This window comes from Dioscorea cayenensis, chromosome 5, assembly GCF_009730915.1.
Source record: "Dioscorea cayenensis subsp. rotundata cultivar TDr96_F1 chromosome 5, TDr96_F1_v2_PseudoChromosome.rev07_lg8_w22 25.fasta, whole genome shotgun sequence".
In the NCBI taxonomy this organism is placed as follows: domain Eukaryota; kingdom Viridiplantae; phylum Streptophyta; class Magnoliopsida; order Dioscoreales; family Dioscoreaceae; genus Dioscorea; species Dioscorea cayenensis.
Window position 1 is genome coordinate 25,374,512 of NC_052475.1, and position 15,612 is coordinate 25,390,123.

General features: G+C 34.4%; 3 protein-coding genes across 4 annotated transcripts; 1 reads left to right on the top strand and 2 right to left on the bottom strand.

The window, feature by feature from the left end:
• Nucleotides 1-2,655: 2,655 nt before the first annotated feature.
• LOC120260555 (pentatricopeptide repeat-containing protein At1g08070, chloroplastic-like) lies at nucleotides 2,656-4,951 on the bottom strand. Its single transcript, XM_039268051.1, has one exon. It carries the CDS (start codon nucleotides 4,932-4,934, stop codon nucleotides 2,844-2,846), a length of 2,091 nt encoding a protein of 696 aa, XP_039123985.1. The 5' UTR covers nucleotides 4,935-4,951; the 3' UTR covers nucleotides 2,656-2,843.
• Nucleotides 4,952-7,209: 2,258 nt separating this feature from the next.
• LOC120260172 (cyclin-dependent kinase G1-like) lies at nucleotides 7,210-8,040 on the top strand. Its single transcript, XM_039267614.1, has one exon. The coding sequence runs from the start codon at nucleotides 7,357-7,359 to the stop codon at nucleotides 8,038-8,040; it is 684 nt and encodes a 227-aa protein (XP_039123548.1). The 5' UTR covers nucleotides 7,210-7,356.
• A 1,316-nt stretch (nucleotides 8,041-9,356) lies between these two features.
• LOC120261536 (serine/threonine-protein kinase STY13) lies at nucleotides 9,357-13,687 on the bottom strand. 2 transcript variants are annotated; one of them, XM_039269457.1, is made up of 6 exons: nucleotides 13,330-13,687; nucleotides 13,118-13,250; nucleotides 12,834-13,029; nucleotides 10,002-10,126; nucleotides 9,755-9,913; nucleotides 9,357-9,671 (listed from the first exon to the last, which is right to left on the bottom strand). In XM_039269457.1, exons 1-6 carry the CDS (start codon nucleotides 13,458-13,460, stop codon nucleotides 9,357-9,359), a joined length of 1,059 nt encoding a protein of 352 aa, XP_039125391.1. In that variant the 5' UTR covers nucleotides 13,461-13,687. The 2 variants fall into 2 exon arrangements, with proteins under 2 accessions (XP_039125391.1, XP_039125393.1); XM_039269459.1 differs by having other exon boundaries at nucleotides 13,334-13,465.
• Between the last annotated feature and the right edge of the window lie 1,925 nt (nucleotides 13,688-15,612).

A 15,612-nucleotide genomic window follows, 5' to 3' on the forward strand; every position in this document is an offset into this window, starting at 1 on the left:
TACTTATAAATAAACCACAAGAAAATTAAAATTAGTTATCTGAATAAAATACCTGTAAGGAAAATATATTATCGCCATGTATTATTAACAAATTTATAATTCATCTTTATTTTTTAAAGTAATTTGGTGGACATTTTAAAATTTTTGAGGAGAAAAATGTTTTTTTTTTATTTTTTTTAAAAAAAGGGAGAACCTCAACAGAAACAACTACCAAGTACCAACAGCCAAGCAAACTATGAAGTAAAAACAAGCGAGCGCCAGCGACCTGGGGGTCATTGAGTACACGGGTCGCCGATGGAGCTCTCACCGAGTGGTGAGAGTTCGATTCTACTGAGCGGACATTTCGGGAGTTGTGAATAGTGGTTGTGTCTGGGTGGTTTCATGGCACGTGGTCATGCCCCGTCCCCACTTGTCTCCAGGCGCACATGCGCCCTCGCGGCCTCAGTGGGTTCGCCCCTGCTCCTCTTTCCCAAAAACAAACAGGAAACTCCATACAAAAGACACCAGTGTTGGTCATTAGGCCATCCAATGAAGGAAATTGAGAGGCCATTGAAATAAATTTATAATTATAAACTACACAACAAACAGCTTCTTTCCTGCCATTCTGCATCTTTCTATTTCTTTTGTCACTTTCATATTGTATGTATCTCCTTTTCTTGTTTCAAGTTTGATTAATTAAAAAATAAAATAAAATAAAATAAAACAAAGTGAAAGCAAAAGCAAATAAAGTAAAACAATTCCCTTAAAAGCAAGCACATGAGCTTTGTCCAATGCTGCTCATTGCTATCTATAAATCAGCACAGTTAAGACTTATGTTGCTCTATGAGCTCAAACTAATTTTTAAATTTTAAGTTTATAGAAAAATAAAAAAAGGAGATTATAAATCATTAATCTATGTTAAACAATATAAATACTCCTCATCACTTGAACAGAATAATATGAAGATCCAAATACAAATGATATAGAGGTATAATGATGTGTCTTTTGTCATTATATATGTATGGTAACATGACCTGGTCTAAATAAGAATAATTGCCATTTAGAATTTGATAGAAAATTTTATTCATTGTTGTCATATTGAAGTGGAATCTGTTTTGAATGAGTTTGGGGGGGATCAATGCAAGTATAGAAATACATTTTAATAAATAAACCATTTGGATTGATAGTAAAGAATGGAAGGTATTAATACGATTAATCAGACAAACAAATAAAAAAGGTCATCTATTTGTGATAAATATGGCTGTCCAAAGATGTCCTTGTTGGTACAAAAAAGTCATGGTCATGTTTAATGCTTAAAATTGTAGGTGACCTTACCTTTATACATTTCTGCAAATTTTCTAAGTTCTTCATTGTCTTCTTGACTAAGTCATTGCATTCATAGTTACCAGCACTTCCTAACTCTTTTTAAATAATTTAAAAGTATTTTTCTTTTTTGTGATTATATATATATATATATATAGGTTTATTAAAAAATAGATATTTTTAACTTTTTAAAGTAAAAGTTATTGAGTGAAAAAAACCCACAAAATGGATAAAGGTTTGAAACTTTACACACATGGTACTATTTAGAACGGTTTACTTTGGCACAATACTTTAAATTATTGTTTGTTAACTATATAATGTGTCAATGTGTGAGTACTCTATGGGAGAAGTCATATTTTTTTATCTTTCTAATATTACATGGTCAAAAAATTTACTATTATGAGGTTATAATCCATGATATATCATTTTAGATAGACATAATATATTTTTATTATCAGGGTGTTAGCTCATGCAAGAACATACATAGAAAAGAAAACATCATTTAGTTGATTTGGTGGGAAATTTCGAAAAAAACATAACAAATCTTAGAAGCATATGTTTTATATGAACTTCAATGTGAGAATGGTAAGGGAATCAACGAATTGTTGACTAGATCGAACCATATAAGTTCATCAGTTTTTAATTATTTATTTATATTAATTTATTTTTGGGATAGATCATCAATCATGTGTGAGAGGCTTAAAGTCAAGACATATACTAACCCAACTTATACTTGCAGCCTATAATTTTGTTAAGGTTGTTTTCAGATTAACAAAAAGTAATCAGAAAGACTCATCAATTTACAACCAAGCATTCAATAATCCAAGCCGTCCAACGTTGCTCATAATATTCAAATTTCTTTTCTGAAAACAACAGGCAATTAGGCAAGCCAGTAATAAAATACAAAAATGTTAGAACAATAATTGTAAACACAAAATTCAAGAGCCATCTCATGAAAACTATTGCAGAAAAAGGCAAACACTTGATGGGTGACTCTGAAGACTTTTCTTTTTGTTATGTATCTTGCCAATGGAAATGTGACCCTTGTCTAATGTTGTTAATCAATTGAGTTCCTCATGAATACGAAACTAATTACTTTGTTAAATACCCGGATAAGGATGGTGATAAGCTTAGTAATACTTTCTTGGAATCGAATGAAAGTTTGAAATAGTGGTCTTGATTTTATTATTAGATAAGTCAACTAGCATGAATGAAATAACACAAATTCTTAATTGAATCAGGGAGCAATTTGATCGTTTACTTTATGTAACAAAATTATAGTTTGAATTGATTTTCCCTACTTCAGAGTGTAATTAAAGACTGCAATATTTGAAACAAATGAACCAAAAAAAGTTCGGCAAATCACAGTATATAATATCTATTCATCATGAACTTAAGCTGTTAATCTCTTCAGCCATTTGGCATTAGGCACATTTCATTACAGAATGCAATATGGTTTGTCTCAATTTCTGAAATGTAAGCAACAACACTGCAGAAGATGAATATAGATCAACAACCTCAGTAAAGTGCTAATCTATGAGTTACCAATAGTCATTGCAAGAACAATCCCCATCTCTAAAATGATGGAATCTATTCCTATCTCTTACAACAATGTCCCTTTGGTACACCTTAGAGATTAGCTTAGTTGCTAAGTGGCAATCAGTGCACACCCTGAGATTCTTCGACACTCTGATGACACTACCAGGTTGAGACTTGATGAGCCCAAATGCAATTGCTAATTTTTCACTATGGTGTGAAACAGAGACTTCTTTCTCATCTTCTTCTGCGTCTAGTCTGGCCTCAGCTACGTTTGGCACATAGCCGGCTAACTTGATCTTTGAGACCATTTCCTCGATCTTCTCGTATATCTCCTTTGAGAGAGGATGAGCACTGTCTTCTGCAAAGAACTCATGGATCATCCCATCCATCTCAATCAGACTACAACCTGGTGTTTTCTTGATTCCTTTCTCCTTCATTTGGTTCCTCACAATAACAGCATCCTCCCATCGACCGACAGATGCGTATATGCTTGATAGTAGTATGTAATCCCCACTATGCTCAGGGTCCAGTTTGACAAGTTCCTTCAATGATTCTTCTGCAAATTCAACATTTTTGTGAATTTTACATGAAGACAGCAATGTTCTCCATATAACAGCATTGGGTTCTATTGGCATTCTCCTAATAAAATCATATGCCTCGTTAAGGAGACCAGATCGGCCGAGAATATCAACCATACAACCATAGTGCTCAATTCTTGGTTGAATCCCATATTCTTGACTCATACTATCAAAAAACAGCTGCCCCTCCTTGATCAGTCCAGCATGACTGCAAGCAGAGAGAACGCACACGAAAGTCACGTCACTAGGTTGTTCATTAGTTTCTTGCATTGCCGAAAAGAACTTGAGAGCCTCCCTACCACGTCCATTACTAGCTAGGCCCTTAATAAGCACCGTCCATGACCAAGAATTCTTCACTGGCATCTTCTCAAACACTTCAACTGAATTCTCAATACATCCACACTTGGCATAGAAATCCATCAGAGCAGTGCCAAGATTGACCGTGAGCTGCATCTGCTTTCTTCTTATATAGGAATGCACCCACTTACCAGTCTCTAGAGCTCCCAAAACAGCACAAGCAGAGAGGACACTAACCATAGTAACTTCATTTGGATCAACATTTGTCATCTGCATCCTATGGAACAATTCAAGTGCCTCTTTACACTGATTCAATTGTGTATAACCAGAGATCATCGCACTCCAAGCAACAACATCCTTAAAGGGCATTTCATCAAACAAAGAGCGCGCTTTATCAATCCGTTCACACTTGGCATACATATCCACAAGGCAAGTGACTAAATTCAGGTTACTTTTGAGCCCATTTTCCTCTATATAGTGATTAATCCATTCTCCTAAGCTCAACTCACCCAACCTCCCACAAGCTGTAAGAACACTGATAAGTGTAACCTGATCAAACTCAGCACTGGTCTCCAACATCTCTCGGAACAAACTAACAACATCCATCCAATCCCCAGCTTTGAAATACCCAGCGAACATAGCATTCCAAGTGACCACTCCTTTAACAGGCATTTCATCAAACAGTGCCCGTGCAGTCCCAACCTCACCGCAGGTTGCGTACATATGGATCAAACTATTGATCACAAAGTCAACAGAATCAAACCCGGATTTCAGAACAAGGGAATGGATTTCTCGGCCATGGGCGAGGGATTTGAGTCGGGAGCACGCCTTGAGAGCGCAAGAGAAGGTGAACTTGTCCGGTGAAACAGAGCTGGTGATCATCCGGCCAAAAAGGAGCAGGGCATTCTCTGGGGCATGGTGGAGGATGAAGGCACGGATGAGGATGTTGTAGGATTGAGTACGAGGGGTGGGGATCTGAGCGAAGACTTTGAGGGCGTAGGCGAGGTTGTTGGGGAGGAGGAGGGCGGAGGATTCGAGTAGGTTCTCGGCGAGGAAGGGGAGGTGGAAGAGGAGGCCTGATTTGATGAGATGGCCGTGGATTTGGCGAAGCTCTCGGAGGGTTTTGCATTGCTCCAAAAGGAGCTTTCTTGGATTGCTTAGGATTGATCTTTCCGGAACGACCAAGGGTTTGGCGGGGGCGGGAAGGATAACCGCCATGTTTGAATTTTGCCCACCCAAACACCTGCTCTAACATTATTATGATAATCATTTACTATAAAAATTATTATATATATATATATGACAAAAACTTTCTTTTGTTTAGATATTTATATGGAGCTGTGTAAGTAGAAAATTGTTGGAGTCACGTGGAGATTTTTAATAAAAGTTGGAAATTTTTTTATTATATATATATATATATATTAAAGTTTTTATTCTTGATTAATGTTTGTGTGCTTCAAATAAGCCGAAGTTAGAACTTTTGTCGTGAACTTAATAAATAGCCTGTGATTTAATATTTTTATCAACAGTCAAATCAATAATTCACTTTTTCAATATTTCTAAACTATATATATACATTGAAGAGTTTAGTTTGATCAAACACAATTTGATCGGTGATAATTATCTACCTCCAGATTCAATTATTATTAAGAGTAGACATATATTTTTTAGCAAATTCTATGTAGCCCTTAAATTCAATAAAACCAAAATTAGAAGAATTACTAACCTAAATTAAGTGAAGTATTGATTTCACTAATAAAATCACATATATGTTTGTTTTAAGAAAACTTTCAATTTTACACTTAAAAATCTTTGATTTTTTTACTAAACTAACTACCATAGATGGATGACATATTCATGGTATGGTTGTTACGTGTTTTTATTGTATTGATTAAATGTCTCTATTATGGAATCACTGTATAATAATTTATGCTAACTTAGTGAATGGTAGTTGGATTATGTCCATTTTTTTAGGGAGTTTTGTAGGTGTATCTCTAAATAATTTTGAAAATTATATATTTATCCCTATAATAAAAGATAATTACATACATACCTCCGAATAATACATATAATTGCATATATACCCCTAGGGGTTCAAATCGGTTGAAAAACCATCCATTAACAAACAAACCGATATATAAAATGACCATTATACCCATTTTCATATATACCCTCGAACACTTTTTTTAATTGTAAAATGACTATTTACAAGGATTTATTTTGGATTTTTTGTATATTTTAATCCAAGTTATAACCATAGTTAATAAAGTTTGATTAACTTCTGTTAGCGGAATCTAACAATAGAGCATATATACGATTACCTATATTTTTCGGGGTAATATATACAATTATGTTTTTTCTAAGGGTAAATATGTAATTATATAACTTTTGAGGGGTTTATAATTAACCAATTTTTCTTTTTTTTATGGCAAATGTTTAAAGTCATTTTTTGTTAATTAATTTTAAAAATAATAACTATTATTTGGAAACATTATAAACAATAAATCATTATAACCTTATACAGATTAATAAAGTAACTATCATAGTCAATCGATTGGATAAATTTTAACTTTTAGGGAGGGAGAGAGATTAGAGGTGTATTTAGATTAGGATGTGAAAACTAAATAGATAAAAAAAATTAAGACCATAAATTAAAAAAAAAATCGTGAAAACATAGATAAATAACAATTTAAAAATAATGGGAATTTTAATTTGTTTTTTGTTTTTAAGTCCATGATAATATATAAAATAAGTTTAAATTCAAATGTAAAATTTAAAATTTAAATTCTAAATATCTTCTATTGATATTTAAAAGGTTTTAATTAAAAAATCTAAAAGGTTTTTTTGGGTTGATTTAGCCAAAATGAAGTATGGTTCTTTTTTGAATTGGAGTCAAATTGAAGTACGGTTGTTTTTTGAATTGGAGTCTAACTCCTCCTGGCAATTATTATTGGTTTTTCAGATATTTATAATATTATAATAATGATCATTAGATTTTATTTTATTTTTTAAGAAAAATCATTAGATATTAACATGTGTAACTATTTCTCCTTACTAAATATAAATATCATCAAAAAATAATTCCAAGATTTTACAATGGCCTAAATTTATAAACTCTTTTTTTTTCTCCAACTTTCTAAAATGATATTGGATAAATATTTAGAAGTTTAATTATCGCTTCAACTCCAAGCTATCCATTCAAACACTCCCGCCCAAATAAACTATATAATCTCACCCTTACCTCTAACCTTCCAAATTTGCATTGCTCTCTCTCTCTCTCTCACTCTCATGGCGCTGGCGTTCACAAAATACATAGCAATGGAGCCTATGGATTTGGAAAGTAGACAATTAGAAGCAGATCATCGCCGGAAAAGCACAATTGCAAACTACCAAATAGTGAAGATGCTCGGCAAAGGAGCCTACGGCTGTGTTTTCGAAGCCATAGACCTTAGAACCGGCCACAAAGTAGCCATCAAGCCAAGTTCGTCAAGCCAAGTTCGTCTGTTGCACTGAAGACGTAGAAGACGTCCCTTCTACTTCTCTCCGTGAGATCGACATCTTATCATCGTGTCACCACCCGAACATCATCGGCTTCAGAGAATTCATCATCGATGCTGCCCTCCACTCCGTTTTCATCGTCATGGACCAGGCAGTCACAGACCTCAGGACTCACTTGATTTTAGCGCCGGGGGACTTGAACGAAGCCAAGGTGAAGAAACTCATGCTCCAACTTCTTCTAGGAGTTGCTTATCTTCACTCTCATGGGATTCTCCACCGTGATTTGAAACCCGGAAACCTCCTCTTGACCGGCGCCGGTGACATGCAGCAGCTTAAGATATGTGACTTCGGCCTCGGCAAACGTTTTCAGTATCTTTATTACGAAGAAGGAACGGAATATGATTTGTTATCTCAGACTGTGGTTACGCAGTGGTACCGATCGCCGGAGCTTCTTCTTGGAGATGAGAAGTATACCGCGGCGATTGATGTTTGGTCGGTGGGTTGTATTATGGCGGAGATGGTGACGGGGAAGCCGTTGTTTCCTGCGAACTCGAAGATTGATCAGCTTGATATGATTTTCATGGTGATGGGTACGGTTGGGTTGAAGTCATGGCCGGGATTGGATCAGTTGGTTATGGCTCCCTATTTTTTGGGTGGCCCGACGAGGTATAACACTCTCCGGTCGAGAGTGCCGGCGACGAAGCTATCGAAGGCAGGGTATGATCTGTTGAAGAAGCTATTGGAGGTGAATCCAAGGAAGAGGATTAGTGCAGAGGTTGCTCTCAACCATGCATGGTTCAGTGATCTTTTCATCCATGTAACTTAAATTTTTTGTTGCTTCTTTGTTGCCAAATATGTATATATATATATAATATTGAAGGGAAGCCATGGTTATTTGGTTTATGGTATTGTGATTTGCCTAGTTTGTAAAAATATATATATTATATATATACATTGAAAGGAGAGTTTGTCTTTGAATATATTACATTATAAAACATAAATTTTTAATTTTGATTTAATTTATAATTTTATCATGAGATTTTTTTTTTTTGTTTCGTTTATTAATGTCATAGCAGTAGCTTGTGATACTCTGACCAGAACCATGATATTTTTTTTGTCCCAACCTTCCTCTTCGAACTTTTAATTTCTCTCTTGATAAATATGATTTATTCATTTATATAAAGATCAAAAAAGAAAAATCTAAATAAGTAATGGTATAACTAATTTTTTTCAAAAAAAAAAAAATCTAAATACCAAACAGCAAAATAGCTATAAGAAAACACCCACAGTATGGAAACTTCTCTCGATTTGATGAAAATATCCTTATCAATTACAACTACATTTATTTTGAGATTTTGAGGACCAAAACCAATTTACAGATATGTAATACATTAACAAAAAAACATATTTTTGTCTAATGATTTTTATTCGCTGATTTTTTAGAAGTCACATACTTAACAAAATACTAAAAGCCCTATAAAAAAAAATAGTCCTTCCTACAAGTGTTTTACATATACCCAAAGATTTAAATTCGAAACTATTTGTTTAAACAACTCAATTCTCTAATCACTTGGACAAACACTATTTATCTGATAGGAAATTCAGTGCACTTCAACATGCACCCTTGTAGGATTACCATTCCAAGTTCCTGAACCTAAATGCAAAAACCATATTCATCTTGATGATCAGATCAGCTCTCAAAGAAAAAAAATTCTTGACAATGTTACATTAAACTTTAACACATTAACCCTGTCGTTTTGACTACCAGCATACATAATGATCCTAACAAATTTGATAGGCATGGTAGTAAGGGAATTATTCAATGCACAGTAACTTGTCATGGTAACAGTATGACCTTGCGGCTGTAATCTACCCATATGCTGGCTCATGAGCATGTTCGAAAATTGAAGTTACCCTAGAGCCATATCACCATCCTTCTGGAAGGTAGTTTACAAGTATTAGCAAGGTGTTCTGGAGCTGACTTCACTTTTCTAATTGCCAAGCATATCATCAGAACTGATGGGCCTAAAAGCATCGACTCATTCATCATCGTATTCAGATAAAGCCTGCTGCTGCAGGATCAGCATGAGCCCATTTTCGACATTCTCCAACATTGCCATGGCCGTATTTTGACTAGAGCAGCTAATAGCATTGTTTGAAACAGAATAGGAATCCTCCCGATTTCTCTTCTGACTGGGCCTTTGGAGTGTCACCCATATCATCTCGAACAGCCATCAATGAACTTGTCCCTGGAGATTCGGGCGGTAAGACCACATTCTCAGAACTAAATACTCGTGCAGGGACTACTGGTTCAGGTGGTGAGATAGTCGACAGATATTTCAGAAGCATCTGCACTATTTGGCTGAAGTTCGGTCTGGAATTCGGGTCTTCTTCCCAACAAGATGTTAAAATCAAAGCTAGCTCCTCAGGGAGATCTTCTGCACTGGGCCTGACATTCTGAAACAGAAATCATTGCCACTCTATCAAACATGGTATGATGATGGAAAGAATTGTTTTATGCTTTGGGCAAAAGAATTTACTTTGAAAGCTGCAGCATAAGCGGCTTGTAGATTGGACATTCCTTCAAATGGCAATCGATTGTGTAACAGCTCCCACAGTACTATGGCAAAGCTATAAATATCGACCTTGTGATTGTAATGTTTCTTCTCCCCATGCCTCAATGTGACAGTGCTGTATAGCTGCATAAAGATAAATATTTCAGTTGAAGAGGTAACTGATCACATAAAGTCAATTATCACAATTAACACAATGCTTTCCAACTGTTACCTCTGGAGCCATCCACCGGTATGTTCCAGTTTCAGCTGTCATCATCTCTGTTAGTGTCTCTTCCCTTGCAAGACCAAAGTCAACAAGCTTCACTGTTCTTTGATCGGCAGTTAGTAACAAGTTCTCTGCCAAAAAAAAAAAAATATAGCCGGTATTTATTAACTATTACAAAATTTATTTTGTAAGAAACATCTTTGTCTACATTATCAACAGTCAACAGTCAAACCATTAGAAACATCATATTCCTACAAAAGCCACATTTTGCACATGCATATCCTTATCTTCAATGAAAACTTGTTTATGATTTATTGGCATCATCCCAAATAAATGAAGTAAAGCAATATGCATTCTAAAACTGAAACAAAAATAAGAGGACAATTAGCATTTCTTTTGACTGATGACAGAACCACCGTGATTTGAAACAGGAATGAGCCAAATAATTCAATTTCTAGCATCAGCTCATGGTACAGATATGGCCCCAAACTAGTTAGGTGAGGTAGGCAGGTAGGATTGAAACTTTCAACCAAGTTTTAAAGAAGTTAGGCAACGTCAGAATATCAAGTATCAATATTTTGAGAATAATAGTACTTTAAATTAATTAGAATGCAATCGCAACCGCCAGATTTTCATGCCATAAAGTCAAACATTCAATATCAATTGACATGAGTACATACATCAATTGAGTTCCCGAAATTATCAAATATGGCAACATCTAAAAAGTGGTCATAAGAAATGCATACATCAAATTACATATGGTGAAAATTGTCAATTAAAAAAATTTACACCCACAATTCAGACTTCTGATCACAATAAATGTCCATTTCCAGAACGAAAATTTTTTTTCCCTAGATATTTATTTCGACATATATCCAGCTCTTTGTAAGGATTTTTGGGGATATTACATCTCAAGTTCTCAGTAATGGCAACAGAAATACAGAGGAAAACTGAAAAAAAAAATATACTAAATAAACAAAAATGTATTTGATTCTAGTTCAGATATTTAGCTCAAATTCATCCTCCTAAATCATGTCTTCTATGCCTTCAACTCTTGAGGAAATGTTTAGTGAAATTAAATGATGGATGTGATTAATATAGTTTTATTCTTTGAGCCATTAATGTTGCATTTAACAAGTTCTCCAAATATGATTAATATTCAAAACAAATGTAGCATTGTAAGAATAAACTGAACCAGATGGACAAAAAAATCACAAAATCTCCTACAAGACAGAAAAGAGTCTGCAGAAAGGGATGCGGATATTTGAGTAATGGCTGAATCACAAACAACAGCAAAAGAAATTGAGTCAAAGCCTAAAACACTCCCATACAATTGGACTATATTTGCTGAATGACAACAATATACCTAAAAGGTCTGCAGCAAAAATGAAAACTATTGGAAAACTAACTGATTGAAGGTTCACCATCCCAACATTATTTATTAAAGGAAAAAAGAAATGAAGCGGAAAACAATGTTCCAGAAGCTTTAAATATGAAACTCACAAAACTAAATTAAGAAATGAAGGGAAAGAGAACAATGGCATGGAAAAGGATATCCAAAAAAGTGGGTCACCAACTCAAGAGAAACAATTCAAATGAATTCTAGTTCACAAATTTTACTATCCTAGTTATAACATAGAAATGAAAACTACCCTAGTTACAAAACCATATAAATGTGAATTTTAATTCATATTAAACAAACACTAGAAGCTTAAGCCAACAATTCAAAAGTAACTACTATCTAGCAGTTTCATTGTGCTCCACTATTAAAAGCCAGCAGATGCCTCCAAAAAATTAATAACAGAATACACTATGTCCCTCTTGCCAAGTTCATACAGCACTACTTAAATTGCTATGACATTGAAGACAGATAGTAGGCTTATGACCACAAATCTCTGCTTATTGTTAGTTCAATTAGTGACAGCAACCACAAGTCTTTGCAAATGCCAACACTGCACTATTCTTAAAATTCAATATCACAACATAACTAGTTATTACAGCCAACATAGTAAAAACATAGTATATGGAAGACAATTTGACTTGCTAAACCTATCTCCTATAATTTCATTTAAGCAAGGAAAATCTAAATCCTGTAGATTATCTTATCTAGTAACAGACTTTCTTGAGCCGACAAACAAAATAGGAAGGCTAGACCAACCTTTCCAATCCCATATGGTATCAATCTCCCACCCTCTAGTCTACACATAAAAAAAAAATATCAAATCAAGACATCCATAAAAAACCCAAAATATAAAGCACATCAGATAACCTTTCCATCAATCAGAATTCAGAATGCACCCAAAAGGATCAGCTGTTTTGAACAACATGTATTTCTCAAACAAAGAACAACAGATCGATGTTCATAAGGTTTAAAACAAATAGATTCAAAGCCAAAAAAGTTCAAAACAGATAACCAATCCATGTATGGAACCATAAACAGTCATAATTTTTTTCTTTTTGCCAAAATTCATAACAAAAGGCAAGCCATAAAGTGCAATGGAATATCGCTCATTCTGGCCAAGCATATCTCATTACCCAGCAGCAGCAGATTAACCATTGAAGGAATAAATAAATAAGTTATTTGAAGAAGGGATCTACCAATTAAAGCAGAGATGGATTTCACCAGAAATTATGAATCAAATCTAGAGCTTGATCACCTACCAAGTCATTAGTATCATGCATCCAGCACCTTAGTGTCTAGCAGGTAACAATACTTCAAAAGACAATTGAACGAACTTAAAAGAGGCATAAACCAGAACAAATAGGCATTGCAGCATAAAATTCCCATGTGAAGAACAACTAATACAACTCAAAGAGTTCAAGATCTAAGAGAAATACCAGGCTTCAGATCACGATGAATGATCCCATGAGCATGCAAACACTCCATTGCCCGTGCTATATCAAGCGCAAATCCAACAGCAACACGAGTGTCCAAGCACCGGGGCCTCATGCTAACCATATACTTGCGAAGAGAGCCCCCAAGCAAAAGCTCAGTGACCACCACCATCACAGGCTCACTACAAGCCCCAATAAACTAACCAACCATGCACACATACAAACACTAAATGAGCACCAACAAAAACAAAAGCACATAAACAGAAGAAATTCAACAACATTGAAACCTTGACAAGATTCTTGTGCTGAACTCTAGACAACATGTTGACCTCTCTCATAAACCTAGCCTCCCTCTTTGCAGCCTCCTCAGGGTTATCCCCTTTATGCACAATCTTGATAGCAACATTCTGATTCTTGTACCTACAAAACCAGAACCACACACTCAAATCCCCAAATCAAACAAACACAGATCAAGAAAAAGGCCATTAGAAAACCATACTTGCCCTCATAGACTTTAGCATGAGCACCTTCCCCAATCCTAGGTCCAACAAACAACAGCTTAGGGTCAATAAGCAACTTGGGATCTATGCAAAAATTATCCACAGAAAAGAATCCATCCCCAGACTCCATCCTCCACAAACTCTCACCACCACCACCACCAGCAGCAAGTAACAACACCACCACCACCACAAGTGCTTGAATTGCCAGCCATGTAGTCAAGAACAACCACTACCTCATGCTCCCCAAACTCCATCTATCTCCAGAACAACATCCATGCTGCTCTCTACAAAAACTGAGCAAGGCAGAGAAATTCAAGTTTCATCAAAGTTGAACTAGGCAGAGATAAATGTTGACATGGTAAAAAGATAATGTTCAGTGACGTCATTCACATTAAAAATACCAATAATAAAATTATCTGGATCTACCTCAAGGGGGATAAAAATAAGTATTGATGGAAATGGTATCCATATATTTATGCTTTAAGAGAAGGTAGAAGGAACCATCCGATTCCCAGCCACTAGTGTTTTATCTTCTTGTTGTTTTATAATACAAAATTTGTCATTGGGGTTCACATGGAGGTTGGAATCGGAAAGACCACCGAGCACCAACCTCAACCTCATGTGGTCGAAAGCTACATGGCTCATGGATGTTGCTGCCGACTAGGGGTCATGACCTGATCCTATCATCATGCATGTATGATATGATTTGATATGATATGTTACTTACCTACTTGTTTCTACTTGTTCTGTTAAAAAAAAATTTCATTATTTTTTTTTTTATGTATGCCGTTATTATACTGAATAATTATGTATTTTAAGATATGAAATATTTATTATCATGTGTGATATAGGTGGTTTATAATTTTTTTTTTGTTTTTAAAAAATAGATAAATCACTTTAAATTAATTTTTTTTTTAAAAAAAACACATCATAAATCGATAAGAAAAGTAAGATACAACATAGATTTCCTACTAGATGTGAAACATCGTATGAAAGAGATTCAAAAAATTAGAAAATATAAATAAAATAGTACCCCCTCTCTAGAACAGGGATGTGAGCGATCGTATCATGAACCATTACTACTAAGTTAGTGCTTGAGCTAGTCATCGACTCTCTTGGATAGCTCATGTCATCTCCTCGAGACCCCAGCTTCTTTTAGTGTCGGTCATAGATTTCTTTAATGTAAGTGTTTTTTATTTTACAAAAAAATGTAGACACCCAAATAATGAATATATGAATGACTTTGGTTATGATCAATAATCCTGACGGTTCTAATGTGTGATTAAAAATCAACTCGTTTTTAACAATTCACACATTTTAAATAATTGCTTGTAAAATAATGATTTTATGTTATAAATTTTCTATGACACAATTTTTTTTTATTCTCTACTAATTATTTTTAGATTAATTATGAAAAAAATAAATTTATTTGAGTAAAAAATAATGATTAAAACGTGGTTTATCCTCCCCTCTTTCTTCATATTGTCACCCTCCCAGTTTTTCCTTGTATTTTTTTTTATAAAACATTATTTATCAATTTTTTTAAAAAATGATTAAATGTGATTTTTAAAATTAATTTAGAATTATTAAATTTAACTGAACTTCAATGAGATTTGGAAAATACTTTTAGAAACAAAATTGGATTCATTGCATGCATTATGCTTCCTGTGAGATGAAGGGATGGAGAGGTATTGAAATTAAAAGGAGATTCTTTAGGTCCCATTATTAATCATGTGAGTTGTGGTGGAGGTTGGCCACTATTAATGTAATTGGGACAAAATGGAAAGAAGAAGGCGGTGGATAGATTTCAGGGTCAACACTTTACTTGCCACAAGAGTCTAGTGCATCAGATATATGTCATGATTCATGCCCCTCTTTCATCCATCTCTTTTATATATATATATATATATATATATATATATATATTTATATATATATATATATCACTATTTTTTAAATATTGTTCATGTACTTTTTTGATAGATCTGGTGAATGCACATGTGAGATGCATGTGCTGATGTTTTTAATTAAGATAAGTGGGCATTGATCAAGCAACTCATTTTCATTACTGTTCCAATCACAGAGAGCTTAAAGATTGACATGATCTACTCCAGCAAACTGGGAAAGAAGCAGCTGCAATCAAAGCAAACATGAACAGAGCAAGCATCTAATGCTATTCTATTACTAGATGAAAAATTTAAACTAAATTATTAACACACTAATATATACGTTAAACTCCTCCAATCAAGCTAGCAAGCAATTCACTAATTACCAAATAAATA